This window comes from Solenopsis invicta, chromosome 6 (assembly GCF_016802725.1).
Source record: "Solenopsis invicta isolate M01_SB chromosome 6, UNIL_Sinv_3.0, whole genome shotgun sequence".
Classification (NCBI taxonomy): Eukaryota; Metazoa; Arthropoda; class Insecta; order Hymenoptera; family Formicidae; genus Solenopsis; species Solenopsis invicta.
In genome coordinates, this window is record NC_052669.1 from 19,510,196 (window position 1) to 19,526,201 (window position 16,006).

The following is a 16,006-nucleotide window of genomic DNA, read 5'->3' on the forward strand; positions in this document are numbered from 1 at the left end:
TTAAATTTTCTCATAACGTTTACTGACAAAAGTTCTTAATACAATCGAGTCTACATACAATGTGTTGGTCGCAACTTTTTTTTTTCGCGATAATAACGCACAAAATGCATTATATCCGAGAGCAATGTCTCGAATGATAACGAAAACCAGCCCCTATCAAAGAGCGAAAACGATATCGCAAAAGAAGACAGCAAAGAAAAAAAAAATACTTAATACAATAATCAACTGACAACGGGGCATTAATCGGTAATTTTCTTTCTTTTCTTTTTTTACGACCGCGATATATTATATTACGTTGCCGATATCGCAATTTCGAGAGAATTGGTAACGCTCATAAAAGCGGAGAATGAAAAAAGGAAAATAGCGTGCGATGTATACCGATCTATACCGATCGTCGCCCCAAAACGCGTCGCGAAAGACTAGAATGATTAAGAATAAACGCGTCGGGCGCGATTGGAAATACGGGATGGACGTACCTAACGATTAATAGTGGGAATTATTGTTACAGTATTACGGCGAGTAATGCGTTTCGCAGAATGGGGCATCTCTTTTTGATTTCCGGCAAATATAATATTTATCTTTATATCTATATATGTATATATTACGCAGGGGACACAGTATGTACAAATGCCGCGACGCAAAGCTGAGTCTCGTTGTTGTGCCATTCAAGTTCAACGTGATGAATTGAAGTCTTTCTATTGCCGTCTCTTTCGTTCGAAGTAATAATGAATGAATGTCAAAATCTCAGAGCAAAACTCTCTGCTGAAAATAATATCCGCTGTCGTTTCGATAAACTGACGTCCGAATGTGTTTTTCTAATAAAAAAAATAATTTATCTAAAACACATAACGTAACAGCAAGTTTTCATGCAATCATCAATTGTGCAAAATCAATGTATACATTCTTTCGTTTAAATAAATAAAATTAATAGGATAAAAATTAATAGATGCGGAAAGATTAACGCACGGTAGTTCGCGTATAATTAATTGTAAGAATACTCTACTTACCCAAGAATTCTATTTTAGATAAAATACTCGTATTTTGCGGACTTGATAAATTTTTCTTGCGCTTTAAGCATCGTGCTTACATAATTTTTTTTTTCCATTATTTATCACATCATCGCGCGTTACAGTGTTCCTGTGTTCTAAGTTTTGCATACTTCAGCAAGATGAAAATCACATAATTAATTACATGTATACTTCAGCGAATCGTAGAAGTATCCAATGATAAAAATCTATTCGTAACTATTACGAATGTATGTGCGACGTTGTTGCTGAGTACATGTCGTATTCGCATAATAATAAATTAACATCGCATCTTGTTATTACAATCTGCTATTGCACAATGATAATGAGACTCGTGCAAGTGTACTGGACGAATTTGAGTTTGCGGACGGATTGCGATTTTTACATACAAGTCGGGAGAATTTTTGTACAATTGGATAATTCCCCGTTGGCCCAAGTAGCAGTTGGCGATTCTACTTCGCGAAACGTGAATACAAAATACCTACGAATTTTTGAAGATCAAAAACAGGACATAGGACGTCCCACAGATCTCGCAGAATTCGATAATCTCAATTACGTTCTACGAGGGAAAGTCGCTCTTTCAAGGATCGATACGTCGAAAACTCTCCCTGCTCACGTGACACCAAGTGTCAGTGCCAAGCGCGAGTCTCTTCGCTTCGAAATTTCCCGATGCGATCGAAGATGAGCCTGAGGTTTCCTCCGTTGGCCGCTCTCAGTCGGTGCACTCGGAGGCAAAGCTCTCGAGGTCCACGTAGTGTCCGTTCATGTTGTCCTCCAGCAGCTGGGCGAGATCCCTGCGTAGAATCTGGAACTCCGGCCTGCGGTCGGGATCGGCGTGCCAGCATCGGGATATCACCCTGAAGAGCTCGCTTCGGCAGTGCGAAGGCCTCTCCAGTCGATAACCGTTGTGCACGTTCCGCATGACTTCCCGCGCCGTCATATCCGGGTATGGTGTCGAACCTGAACAGAGAGCACAAGGTGGTGCGATTATTACCACGGAATATCAGCTAGGCCGCTAGGTAGGTAGGAAGCTACCTTCCATTGGTTACTGCACGTTTCAACGAGAAACAAAACAGATATTTCTCTCTTCTTCGTAAGTAGATATTTAAGATTATCGTTTTACACGTGTAAATACATCGAATTCTTGCAATTTATTGTAGAAAAAAAGAGGAAGTAGAGATAACATAGAAGAGAAAGGAAAATAAAGATTTTCAGAAAATCGCTGTAATATTTCGAAGACATACTTAATAGTCATACATTTTATAGATTAATTTTTTTCCCCTTCTTTCAATTTGTTTAATTAAACAGAATTGATCAAAGTTTACGTTTAACGAACAAAATAATAAAAAGGCAACGTGCGTTAATGTTACTCTTGGCACTCCTTCAGCGATATTTCTACAGCGTTAGCTGTAAAGCTTGTCCGCACACGTGTATTCTTATTTTGACATCGAATAACATCGAGATAATTAATGGACTCTCAAATCTTTTCTACTTTAAAAGACTTTTGATAAAAAGAGAGAAATATATTTATACGAATAACAAGCTATCAAAACTAAGCAAGTCACTTGGTTCTGAAAACGGACGACGGAAAGGCACGTACCTAAAGTGACGATCTCCCACATCAGAATCCCGAAGCTCCAGACGTCAGTCTTCGTCGTGAACAGGGAGTAGATCAACGATTCGGGGGCCATCCATCGGATGGGCAGGGCGTTCCTGCCGTGCCTGGTCTCGATCACCTCGCCGTCCTCGTTGGCGAACCTCGACATACCGAAGTCGGCGATCTTGCACAGCTTGTTGTGATCGACGAGGACGTTTCTGGCGGCGAGATCGCGGTGGATGATCTGCGGCAGAGAAGGAGAGAGAGCCAAGTCACACCGACCGCTCGAGAGGTGCATGTTCCATTACGTGTGCGATTGCTTACGGCCTGCCCGCATGACGGGGAATTACACGCTATTACGAGTTCGGTGCAGCCATCGAGAGCCTGTCCCGAGAAAAACTCGGGCCTTGAGTCCGAGCTCTTGCACGCGCGACAAAACGGGATTCGCGGCAGAGGAAAGGAACTTGTCTGCGCGAAGGCAAATATTATTTCAGCGACAGCCGAGTCTCGAGTGTGCTCGATAGATCCGATCAATCTAGTAATGTCGATCCGCCGATATGTGCTCAACTACTAGAAAGCAAGGATATCTGAGAGGAATAAATAAACGGGAATTTCGTCGATGGGTTCTAATCCAGCACGCGCAACGACGGGTGAAAGAGACGTCTGCCTGGCCTACCGAACGTATGATAAAATAAGAGACCAGCTTGAATGCAAAAAAAAAAAAAAAAATACTGAGGTACGTGTAATTCGATCGTGGCGAATTGCGCCATGACCTCATGCCAGCCTCGCCGTTGCTATCAATTATATTTTAATCGACCGTTCAACGTGCATTCGGCCAAATGAAGTTTCGCTAAATGACTCCGAAAGCCACAACAAGAAACCAAGACGATAATTATGATACGCAACGAGACTGGATGATGCAAATACGGCGTTACGAAACGTCGGGCGCATCAGCTGCGTTCGCCGCTGCAAAATTCCGCTCGAATGCAGCGCATCTATCTAGAATGCATCTACGCACGTTCGCAGCTGGCGTACGGGTACGCGTCGTGCACTATCATTTAGCGACTACGTAATTGTCTATTAACCCGAGAGAATAATTTTCGCTGCGCCGTTTCCTGGAAGCTATTACACGGACGGAAACTGGTAATTCGACATTTGATCGGGCGTTTCGCGGGAGGGCTCTTTTGTTCCCCTAATCACCTATTAATCGTCAGGTGTATCCTCCTCAGAGTCGTCACGCGCTCTCTTCCGCGGAAAATTTTCTCTTCCCCTACGCGACGCGTAGCACATACACATGTACGTGCCGCTCTGACGAAGAGTCTCCGAATGAAAAATATATTTACTCCGTCGCGCGCGAGCATTCCAGTTTTAATTGATGATGCATCGAGCGGGATAAATTGGTACATCGGCCACGCAACAAAGTTGCGCCTCTCGACTGTTTGCACAGAATGTTGGCAAGATTTTTCGGATACCAGTTTGCGATACTTGTATCACGTGGCAAACATTCCATCGGCGTCACGTTAATCTTTGTTTATCGCGGCGGCGCGTATTACGACCCCTAAATATACATTATCATCGGGAACCAGCTGTGATCGCCTATTTAAGAACTTCATAATAAAACGAAATCATCCGAGTGCAAGCATTGATATTCGCGTATAAAAATTAGAAATAAAATTATTTTTCTCAGTCTCGGGAACGCAGAATTCTCTAAAATTTAGGAGTCATAAAGTTGTTTTCTCGATGACGTACAAATAACATAAACATATTTTTCTATATTTTATGACAAAACGCAGTCTCCTAGTCGCGAAACTAATCAGATCGCGCCAGATTATAAAAACGTCATCGAGGGGCCGTTTATCGTTCTCGAATCAAGTGAAAAGACACTGGGCGAGTATCCTCGAACTCGTTCTTTACGAGAAAAAAAACTAAATCTTTGCCTAGTGACACAGATCCACCAGGCAGGAACGAACGCGATGGTGGCGAGTTTTTACGACTCTGTGAAAATGTTTGAGTTTAAACATCATTAGCGGATTGTTTGTCGTGCAGTCGATGATCCCCCGCGACCTTCCACCGGCAGAATGTCCTCGAAAGACTCTCACTTTTCATCTTTTATAAGTACGTAAAAAAAATGTTAACGCGAGATCTTTTTTCAGGTCCATCCTTATAAGCAGAAATAGACGGGATTTAATTTCTCAAATCAAAATGGCCAAATCGTTCCCGGTAAAAAGTCATCAGTGCTAGCTATTACCGAGACGTTACTTTGAAACCATAAATGCTTCATGCGAAACTATTTCTTCGGTGTAGTAAAAAAGTTAAAATCGCGTACGAAATGACTTAGCTAAGAGGATGAGTACGACCGTTCATTATTATTAACCGTGCATTAATTCTTATATTTGCATCATCGCATACAACAGCAATTTTGCCTATCTATATTTTAAATTGCGTAAGGAAAAACTATTCATCATGTTTCCCAAGCAATAGAATGTTAATAATTGACCGTAAAAGTTATTAAACGTGCAATGCTTGCAGTCATGTCGCAAGCAATAAATGTTGATTAATTTAAAAAATGCACGTTGTCACAAAAACACCCTCGAATTTACGAAACTAAATAATTAATAAAGTTAATAAATAATAAAGTTTATAACTTAAAGAATTTTAAACAAGATAAATAATCACAGTGTTTTTTTGATAAACGTTATATTTTTCGAAATGTTTATTGCATGCATTAAATTGAAATAATTACTGCAATCTATCAAAAGCGTTTCGAAACTCTTTTTATTCGACTGTAAGTCATCAAATAAATTCTTTCCTAACGTTTCCTCCGACTCTGAACGTCTCCTTCGAATACATAAAAAATTATTCATACTTAAACTCATATTCTTCGAAAAATATTATATTTAGGATGGCATTAACCGCACGATTAACCGGTCGCGCGTTACTTACGGCATTGGAGGCTCGTTAAAGCGTGGAAAGATTAACGAGAGGGCTTGTATCTAAATATTTTAAACGGCTACGGTGCGTATCGATCGTGGAGGTGTCGTGCCGAAATTTATCGCGATTCCTTTCCCCTCTTGTTAGCGGTCTCACCACGCTATTCTGTTGGCGGTATGTGACGCAAAGAAAGAAAGAAGGAAATCGCCAAGCGATCGCCAAGCGATCGTCAAACAGTCAGGGTTGAAGCTACTTCTTCTCCTCTTCGGCGGAATAACAATCACCTACTTCGAGAAACCTAAAGGACCTTCGGTTCAGCCGTGCGTAACAAAGCAAAATTAATTAGCACGCGCTATTACACATCAATCATAACGATCTCGCATCGTTAATATAGCGTCATTGAGAACTGCCAGGACACACGTTGTAATAATAATATTTATTTTCATTGTACTTGAAGGAACTTTTTCTCCTTCGCGAACATGACAATTACTTATGTTGAGACCTTGCGAATTTTTAATTTTTTAAGTAAATATCTGCTGCCGCGAGTAAAAAAAAAACTAATACGACATTACGATGACCTACTAATGTTGCGTCATTGAAAAACCGTAAGCGTCATCAAGGTCTGTTACCGATTCACCGGAGCGATAATTGATGAAACGTGAAATTTTATGTTAGTCTTGTGACATCATCTTTACTTAAATAAAGAGTTTTTAAAACGATATTTATAAACTGACGGGATTGTAATCGTTTTTCAACAAGTTTAAATTATTGTGAAACGACAAAGAATTATTTTTAGAAATTAAAAAAAATGTTTACTATCCTAATAAATAGAATTATTTAACAAATTATTATAAACCTGCTAAAATTCTGCTCACTTATTAAAAGTATAAAGAATAAAGACGCACTTAAATTCTTTTCGTCATTAATAAAAAAATAAACGTTTTATTCCGTTTTATTAATAAAATTTTATTACAATAATGTAACTCTTAATTAAATTTGAAAAAAAAAGGAATTTTTTAAATTTATGTAACATTACAGAACGACGGAGAAAAGTAGAAAAAAAGAGAAGATAAAAATACGTATCGTCACATGCATTGATTTCATCGGACTAAAAATTATCATAAGATTTATTCGCGATTCGCGTTTCTTCTCGTATTTCTCAAATTTCTTTTTTAATGAAAGGTTCGATATAAAGCCGAAGAGAAAAGAAAGCAAAAGAGAATGCTATCTATTCCATGCGTACGCATCATGTGAGAAATAAATTTACTTTTGTTCATAAATATGAAATATGAGCAATAAAAGTGTATCAGACATTCCCACGAACATTAAAGTGATCTCAGCTGAGATTTAACTGCAATTCTCTCAGCCTAATTGTATCATTAGAGAGAGACAGTTAAATCTTGATGAGCTCCAATGTTTACACTGGGAAGTGTTCTGAGAAAAGTATTCGTACCTTTTTCGACGCAAGATACTCCATGCCTCTGGCCACGCAATATCCGAAAACCGTGAGATCCCTGGATGTCAAGGCTGCCGAATCCTCGCTGAAGTTGTAAAAGTACTGCCTGGTACGGTGATCACGCAGATACGCGAGCAGTTTCCCGTACATGACGTACTCCAGTATGAGATAATGAGGCTCTGCAATCAGAGAAAATCGCGCATTGAATCCTTTATGCTCATTCATGGAACTCAAAGCGCATTGGAGCGTGTCGCTCCTGCGTTACGAGGAAGGGGATTTCAATCAACGAAGGATAACTCTTATTCATCAACTGTTACTCACGATTCAAATGAGTAATGCATTTTTAAGGGACGAAGCAAACATATGTATTACGAGGTGCGCCGTATGCATTTGCTTCAATTGTAATTTACTATTCAAGGTACACTTTATCGCGGTTCAGTAAATTCGTCGAAAACATCGTCGTGTGTTTAGATAAAAACGGCAGTTTTCTCTTGTTACACTTTCCAAGGTCGACTGAATTTTTCTCGACTGCATTGGTATGAGTTTTATTACGATATATCGGAAAAAATACGAGCCTGTAATCAACGTGCTTGAGTTGTAAACATATATATATAAACTATTATATGTTAATGTTTCAATAAAATATAACTTAATCGAGGAAATAATTTATTTAAATATTGTAATATATTTCAATATCCAATGAATTAAATTACAACATGTACACACATGCAGGAACAAATTTAGTTAGTATAAACAAGCTTTTTTTACACGTGTTTCATAAAAGCAATTACATTTCTTTATATAAAATAATATGTGATTACTATTATATCTTCAATTAAACTTTTTGCTGACGGTACTACACTTTTTTCCTAGTGTATAATTATTTACGTCATTATTGACATCAAATATCGTGACACGTTCCAATTCGAAGCAAGGTTTTTAAATATTTAATTATTGCTTCAATGAAGCTACATTTTATGTGAAAATTACCCAATTATAGTACATTTAACAGACGATTGCTATTATCGTAACAATGATGGATAAAAAGACGCGCGGACGATTGGAGGAACACGTGATGAGGATGCTGGGGAAATATTTCACGTTCGAAATAATTTAAGGGACGCACTTTTGAAAGAGTTAGTATCGCTTAGTACCCGCTTGATTGTAACTTATGGAGCCACTTTTGTCGGCGCGTCGAATCGTAATTCTTATATTAGGCCGATATTATCGTCCTGTCTAATAATTTTTGTTCGCCAAGTAGCATGTGCCAGCGCGCGCTCGTATTCGCTCCGAATTAATCGCGCCAGTATATTTTTCAAAATGGATTAAACGTAATGCTTCCAATGCTTGCTTCGACCGTATTAAGTCGTGCGTTATTAACGTATTAGCAATTTAATATCGTGTCACTGCATTGTATTCAGTATTTGTTAGTTGTATCGTAATTATATCACGCTACGAAAACTTATACATGAATATATTAATATACTAATAAGCTTCGATTAAATCTGAATAATAAAATCGTCATTTCACTGAAAAATTAAAATTAAAAAATTACAGTTACATTAGCAATTACGCAATAATTTATTTAAAAAAAAAATTATTTTATATGCAAAATTACTTTTAAAAATTAAATTCTGAACCTTTTCTTACCGACTCGATTTTCCTTTCATTCGCGAGACCTGTTAATTAAACTAATTAAAAATAAAAATCTGGTTCTAAATAGATATTTATATATTTTGTCTATGCAAATTATAGGTAAAAAGAATTGCAATTAAAAATGTGGAATTAAGACAATTGCTGCATATAAAGAGATTTCTTTTCAAGAGCAATGCCTGTTAACCTTTCGTTGGAACATGATATATATATCGGGGCTCCGATTGACAAATGCGCACGTTGAACTCCACGCTGCAGCTCTTTCGTTGCAAAAATTGCAGATCGGCGCCTATGTCGATCGATATGACACGCGCACGATACAATAGCCGTGACGAATGTAAAGCGATACGAATGTTCAACGTCGATACGTGGGCTGTGGTATCGTTCACGTTTCATTTTCATGTAAATCATATTTTGCGCATGCAAAATTGATGGAAAACGCACTCGCGGAGCGTGCCGAAGTACTGGTAAAAAATTATACATTCGACTGACGCGTTGGAACAGGCTCCTTTCCAATCTCTTCTTGATTCTACGTCGTATGCTAATCATCCCGATATAGCTGAATGTAAACAAAATTATAAACCCGATGGCGTTTCGAGATTTTGACGCGAACCGACAGTTTTTAATCACGAAGTATAATAAGGCAATTAACTCCATTGAATTTTAGGATTATTCATTTCTCAGATGAGGATGACGCAAAGTATCAGAAACTCATTTCAAACAGGCGCGAAGTTTTGTTGTAAAACAAACCGCCTGAACCTAACCACGCTATCGGTCTCTCAAACTTCTAGAATATTATCCGCATGAAAAACTCGTGTCTAAAAAAAAAGACACTGTGTTCCCCGAGTTCGCAGGTTTTAAAGAATGCCGCTTCTTAATGTCGTTCCTATTTCGTACGCGTCGTCGTGCAAGCGAGTAAGCTGAAACTTGATTAGGGGTAAAAGGAAAAAAGAACGGACGATGGCTGAATAAGAGAGGCTCATCATTTTTATCAGGCACGAAGCATTTCTTTGGACGGAGAGGAAATTGCTTCGCAACAAAAAGCTCAGCGCAACCGTGAGATGATGTGTTCATTAACGCGTCAATTTGATGCACGCAATGCGTTGAGAATGTTATTACTTAATTTTCTAAGACCGACGTAGAATTGTTTTTTTTTTTTTTCTTAACATTACTCAAACATGAGAAATTGTAGAATCTGTGGCGTCCGCCACTCGATTCTTCGGCTGCTAATAATTCTCCCGGCGGTCGAAGCACGACTGTTCGACGTGAGGTTTATTTTCGTTTGAACGGCGATCGTAAAACGGTCAAAAGACTTTCCTTTGACGAACGTCGCCGGAAAGAAATTCGAACGTGGCCGCAAACGATAAACGCGATGGAGCCAAAATTTAAATGTCGTAAATTTTATGCGGTGGCTCGTCTCGTGTTCCTGGACCGCGCCGAGCCTTCCATATTCGCCATTGTGCGAGGGTAGAGCTGCTAGAGAGAACCCTTTTTGGCCCACACTCCCTGAGACGCGTCGGCGACGCCCGAAAAATACGAACATTCCTCTAAAGTTCGCGATTTGCCAAGCAATCTCGATCTTTACTGCGCCCACGATGAGCATTTTATCGTTGCGATTGCCCGTACGAATATTTTTTTTTTCGCCACGTCTATTCCTTTCACGAACGATCGTTTCGGTGATTAAGTGTTGATTAGTTCCATTACACATTAAACAAATAAAATAATTGCTATTTTACGATCGTTAACGTTTCTTCAGTGCAATCTCAATGCCAGACTCTTTTTTACTCTTCTTAAAAATAAAAAAAATTAAATTACTTCAAAATGCAGAAATCCATGTGCAAAACAAAAAAACACTCCATAATTAGCTCGACATTTTATAATAATAATTTAATTTTATTAATGCCAATGAATTGTCTCACTTAAATGATGATCGATCATCCGCCTGATCCGCCCAGATCTTATCGTTGCCCGCTTTTTTATTTAGCTCCCTTTGATTCGCGAATGGAACGGCCGTATCACGAGGATATCTGCTTAATAAACGTATTGTGCCGTGAACAGGGGCTTCGCAGAGATGCGTATGGAAATTTATACGATGAGAATGACGATATCGAACGGTGCCTGGAAGAAGAGAAAGATGTATAATGGAGGTCTCTGCCTCTCCATGATTCATCTCGACACGTGCAAAATTGCTCGAACTTTTTTTGACATCTCTACCGTAAATTTAATCCCCGCAAGAAAATGCAAAAAACTCAATTAGTTTCTAATCTGCAAGAATATATCTTTCTTGTTCATTTAGAAAAGCTAATCTACGTACATACGTGCTTTTTGAAAATTCTAAAAATTATTATTATATTATTTGAGTTACAAATGTTTTATGATATATTACCACACAGATATATTGTAATAAAATATATGCATTGTATATGTTTAATTAGAATTGCTTTTTATAGAAGGAGAAATATAGAATTATCCCTCCCCCGTCCACGCAACAGAATTTTTAACATTCTTCAAGAGCAATATAAATTATTTACTGCACATAAAATATTTTATAAATATGTTTCCTCTTTATTGAACCTTATTAAAGTTCTGGGAGGGCATAATTAATTTTTCCTCTCGCAATTTTCCGTAATAAGGGCCGCTCTTCAAAAGAGCAATCCATTTATCCGCAAGGAAATTGTTTGCCAATTTATTGTGCACTTTCGATAATGAAGCCCTGGTATGTACATACATACATTGAAGCGCTTTCGATTACTCGATCCGGTATTGTGGAAGCAGGATGCTGTTGTTTTTAATCAATCAAGATACACGATGAAATAACAGAGAATCATCCGTCGACTTTATTCTTTTATTTGCAAATTTATGCAATCGCAGATATTTTTACGCCAACTTATGCGATTCGCATGAAGACAATTGCGTCATATCAAGTGGAAAATTAATTTTAATTGAAGAAACATTAATAACTCCACTGTCCATAAATTCGAGATTTCCAGACGCACGATTTTGATTTAGCGTCAGAGGTACAACAGGAAAACACATAATACGCGAATTGTTTGCACGACGATTTAATTTGCAGTTGTCAAGTTTGCAATTATTATGGCGTAGATAACGACACACAGCGAAACGGATAAATCTTTCTGTGCAAAACAAAGCGATTCTCACGTAATTATCATAATGGCTGTCTAATTTATCGTCCGCGCGAGCGCAATCGCAGTAAAGACAAACATTTTCACGCTGACCGTTTAATCGTTCCCGCGTCTAACCATCGTCTTATGCAATCGTATTTAAAACATATAAACCAGTCATTCGACAAAATACGCAAAATGCATTTTACGCATTTTACACGGACAAATTATTCGTTTTCGATGTAAATACGCGGTTTAAAGACGCGATAAAACTTTTCTGCATTATGCATTTATTGTTTCGGCGCGTCTAAGATTTGCAATAAAGTCGTGCATAATACATCGAGATCGAGTTTAGAGATTTATCGATTTATTACATTTAATTATTTATTACCCTCGTGGGACGTGTTGTTTGCAGATATTTTAATAGTTTGAGTAATGAGCTAGGGTCGCTGTCTCACTGCTCGTCCGCGAATTTCGATTAAACGGCAAGGACGACTAGTGCATCGCGAACGCATCGCGGCGGCGGCAAACCGATTGAAGGAGTCGCAATCCTTACGCGGTTCTCTCTGTTAGCCGGGACTTGATTACTTAATTACTATATACTGGCGATCCGTGCATTCTGCGTCCAAGTGCCGGTACTTAAAACGCCATCGGTTTTTATAAAGTTTACGCTGCCAAGGCCCGTGCGCGAGCGGCGACATGCAAGGTCGTAGATAAGTGACGGTAATGAGGAAGATTCACTGAGCACAGTTGCCGCGTGCGGCTGCAGGTGCAGCGCCGATTGCTAGCCGATGCAAATCGAAATAGGGACCGCGCGGCGAGGATGCGTTTCCGCGGGAAATTGCGCGATGCGTGTCGCACCGCCGATACGTGTGTCGATGCCATATGGTATAGTGTTTCTCCACTCGGTTGATTATACCGTACGACCAGATGTGCAACGTATGCAGGTCTCAGGGTGGAAGTAATTCTTCGTTAATTGAAAAAAGATGATACGATGTTCGCTCGGATGTTTCCGAGCAATTACGTTAGAGAGATGCCGGCTATTAAATTAATATTAACGATCCTGCACAACTTTTATTTTGCCATTTTTACCGCAGTATTCTACTTTAGTTTCCACTCGGAACGCCGAACTTGTACAGCGAGGGATAAATAAATTCACTTTACCTTTTGAATTTTCCTCGTATTAAAATTGTAAATTAAGATAGAATTAAATATCTATCTATGTTAGATTAATTAGAAAAATTATTCTAATTATAATAAAAGTTTATTGTATTTCGGTTTTTTAATTCATAAAAATTTCTCTTATATCGTACAGCTATGCTCGAGTCCTGCACTACGTTTTTCATCGGAAAAATATCACAGAATAAAATAAACAGATTGATAATCTGATCGTACAACTTACTTTCTTCGGTACAGCAGCCTAAAAGCGTCACGACGTTCGGATGACTGCCTAATTGCTTCATGATTTCGAGTTCGCGATCCAAGTCCTCCTTTTCCCGATCGGAGGCGCCTTCTTTGATAGTTTTCACTGCCACTAATCGGGTCGTACCTTGATGACCTGTCAAATCGTCGGCTTCGGCTTTCCACACCTGGCATTTCAATTCAATCATCATTTAAAATCCAATAAAAACTTACATCTCAAAAATGTATAAACTCCAAAAATATTTTTTCCCTTTGAAGATGTGTTAACTAATCGACTCTTGCATTTTTTTTTAAATGCATTTATTCCAAATGACGTCACGCATTGATAAAAAGTAATTTAAGATCGCGGATTCTAATTTTATCGGGTCAATTTTATGTTATTGCAACGAAAAAAAAAAAATTTCTAATCACGATGGGAACCCATTATATAAACTGCTCATTCGTCTTTGCGTTACTAGAAAAAATCGCGATGGATTATGTATTCCTCAAGTTTTCCCACAATCGATTTTGCATAATCAATTCAATTATACTAACATTACGCTAACTGCACATTATCGCATTTCACAAATAAGTACGACGGTCACAACGCAAATCGCATACGTCGAGAGAGCTGTTATTACTATTGAAATCAACATGAATGGAATTGCGTAAGTAAAGGAGTAGACAAAATAGCTTTTGGAGATAAATATCGGAAGAAGGAACCGTTGAACTTGGTCGCGAAGGTTACGTTTTCGCATGAATTTCAGATATTTCGTAAAAACCATCCGACAGCCGCAAATTACAGGCTTCTCTTTCTCTCTTTTTTTACAGGGATACCGCAGGAAGTATCTTCTCACCTGGCCGAAGTTTCCTTGCCCGAGGACTGTCTGTAATCTAAGCTTATCTCTAGGAAACTCCCATCTGGATTCCTGGGATGGCGGCGGCGGCGGCGGCGGCGGTGGTTTCTCAGCTTCGTGACACTGTACGGAGAGTCGAGAGGGTTAAACTACGGTTTAGAAATGTCCAAAAATAACTGCTAATTCACATGCGCGAGAGTGAACGTTCGACGTGTCCGTCCCGTCGCCTAGAATTAATGTGTCTCGCGCCTGACACCACTAAAATTACTTTCGCGTTAAGGAAACGAACTTCCGGGATTTTCCATTGACGTGTTTCTCTATAACGCAAAACGCGATCTTTCTATACGTGCAAAACGCGATAAAATCAATTCATTATGTACTATATGCAAAAATAACCCGCTCTGAATTACTTCTTATTTATGCAAATTATTTTATCAGATAAAAAATAGAGAGAGACAGGGGAGAAAGACAGCTAGTTAGATTGCACTATAAAATTAATATTTCGATATCAACACGTAAATTAATTCAACTCCGGATATTTCTTCGCAATCGTTAAATCGAATAAAATACAATTGTAAGTGCGAAAAGAATCTTGCGCCAGAGATTTCGCGTCGAAGAAGCTGTGCAAACAATTACTACGTGACCGCTGTCGCATTAAATATGCAGAGCGTTCGTTAATTTCTCACCAAGTGCTGTATCCTCGGTAACTTTGTGATGGCCTTCTCGATGGACGTCTTGAAGTCGCCGTTTTCGAGATTAAGAGCGTCCTTCCTGCAGCTTATCTCCGATGACGTGTCCGACTCCTCGAGCACCTGCATAAGCAAATCAACGTCAGCGCAACGTGTATACAACATGCCGCTCGCACGCGCGTCGGGGAGCCGCTTGAATCGGTCGTCACTCCCGTTTAATTGGGGAGCGCAATGCCGCGTGGCAATGAAGATCAGCGAGATAGATCGAGGCGGCCCGAGTGTAATTCCGCGAGGGTAATACTGCCGGAATTAAGTTAGACAAATATACCGCGATTCTACGCGAAAATATAACGTCGACGTTTCATGCAACGGCGATAAGATATGCAGGCAAGTGATATAAAAATAATTGCCAACTGTGCTTTCAAGGAAATCGAATAAACCGCAACTGCGCTGAATATTTTTATTAACCGAGAACAACGGTAAAAAGAGTTTCTTCCTATCTATCAAACCTTGTTTCAGTTTATAGGAAGTTGTAATTAATTTACTTTCATAGTGAAAGAATAAAGGTTGTGGTATTAATTGTAATATTGGGGCACAAAAACTTTTAATAGAACTTTTAACTTTGTTTTTTTTTCTCTCTCATTCTTGTAATTTTTCTATATAATTATTTTAAACTTGATAAATTAAAAGGTCCTTAATGTATGAATTTTGGATCTACCTTTAATATTCATATAAGTTTTTTTTTTAAGATACTTGTAGCGCCACTGTTAAATTTTGTTAAGATACTTATAACGTCTAACTATTAAATTTGACAATCAAATTAATTTGAGATATTATTTCTAGTTTCAGTTTACGATTGCGTTGTAAGTCCAATCATATTGGCACAAGATTTACTAAACTAAAAAATATATTCAACAATTGATATAAAAATATTATCAAGTGCCAAAGTTTGATCGAAGAACGGCACTTATTTATTGTATCATTCACACTCGGCCAAATATTCAACTCGTAATTGTACAATAAATTACGTTTAATTAATTACGCGATATTTTATCCACACGTAAATTGTTTTGCAAAAGGAGCAAGAATCGTTTATGCGAGAATCGTTACAAAAAGCGGATCAGGTTGCTTGTCGACGACGAAATTTCAATCGTGAAGAACACCGCCCGAATTTAACACCGGGTTTTAGACGAGGTCCCAAAACGGTCTTGCTTATTTATTTGGTCCCTGTACTCGTCCTTTCTCCCTTCTCCCATTTGCGTGGTCCTTTTTTTC

The 16,006-nt window shown here is 38.6% G+C and overlaps 1 protein-coding gene across 1 annotated transcript in view; it reads right to left on the reverse strand.

Annotated features, from left to right (window-relative positions):
* LOC105204068 (flocculation protein FLO11) overlaps positions 1 to 16,006 on the reverse strand; it is a 200,814-nt gene continuing 184,808 nt past the window's right edge. Inside the window, exons 3-8 of the mRNA XM_011173096.3 lie at positions 14,729 to 14,854; positions 14,043 to 14,165; positions 13,187 to 13,373; positions 7,007 to 7,188; positions 2,626 to 2,866; positions 1 to 1,985 (exon numbers count right to left, since the gene is read on the reverse strand). Of these exons, the coding sequence (XP_011171398.2) occupies positions 1,738 to 1,985; positions 2,626 to 2,866; positions 7,007 to 7,188; positions 13,187 to 13,373; positions 14,043 to 14,165; positions 14,729 to 14,854 (1,107 nt within the window). The 3' untranslated portion in view covers positions 1 to 1,737. The remainder of the gene's footprint in view (positions 1,986 to 2,625; positions 2,867 to 7,006; positions 7,189 to 13,186; positions 13,374 to 14,042; positions 14,166 to 14,728; positions 14,855 to 16,006) is intronic.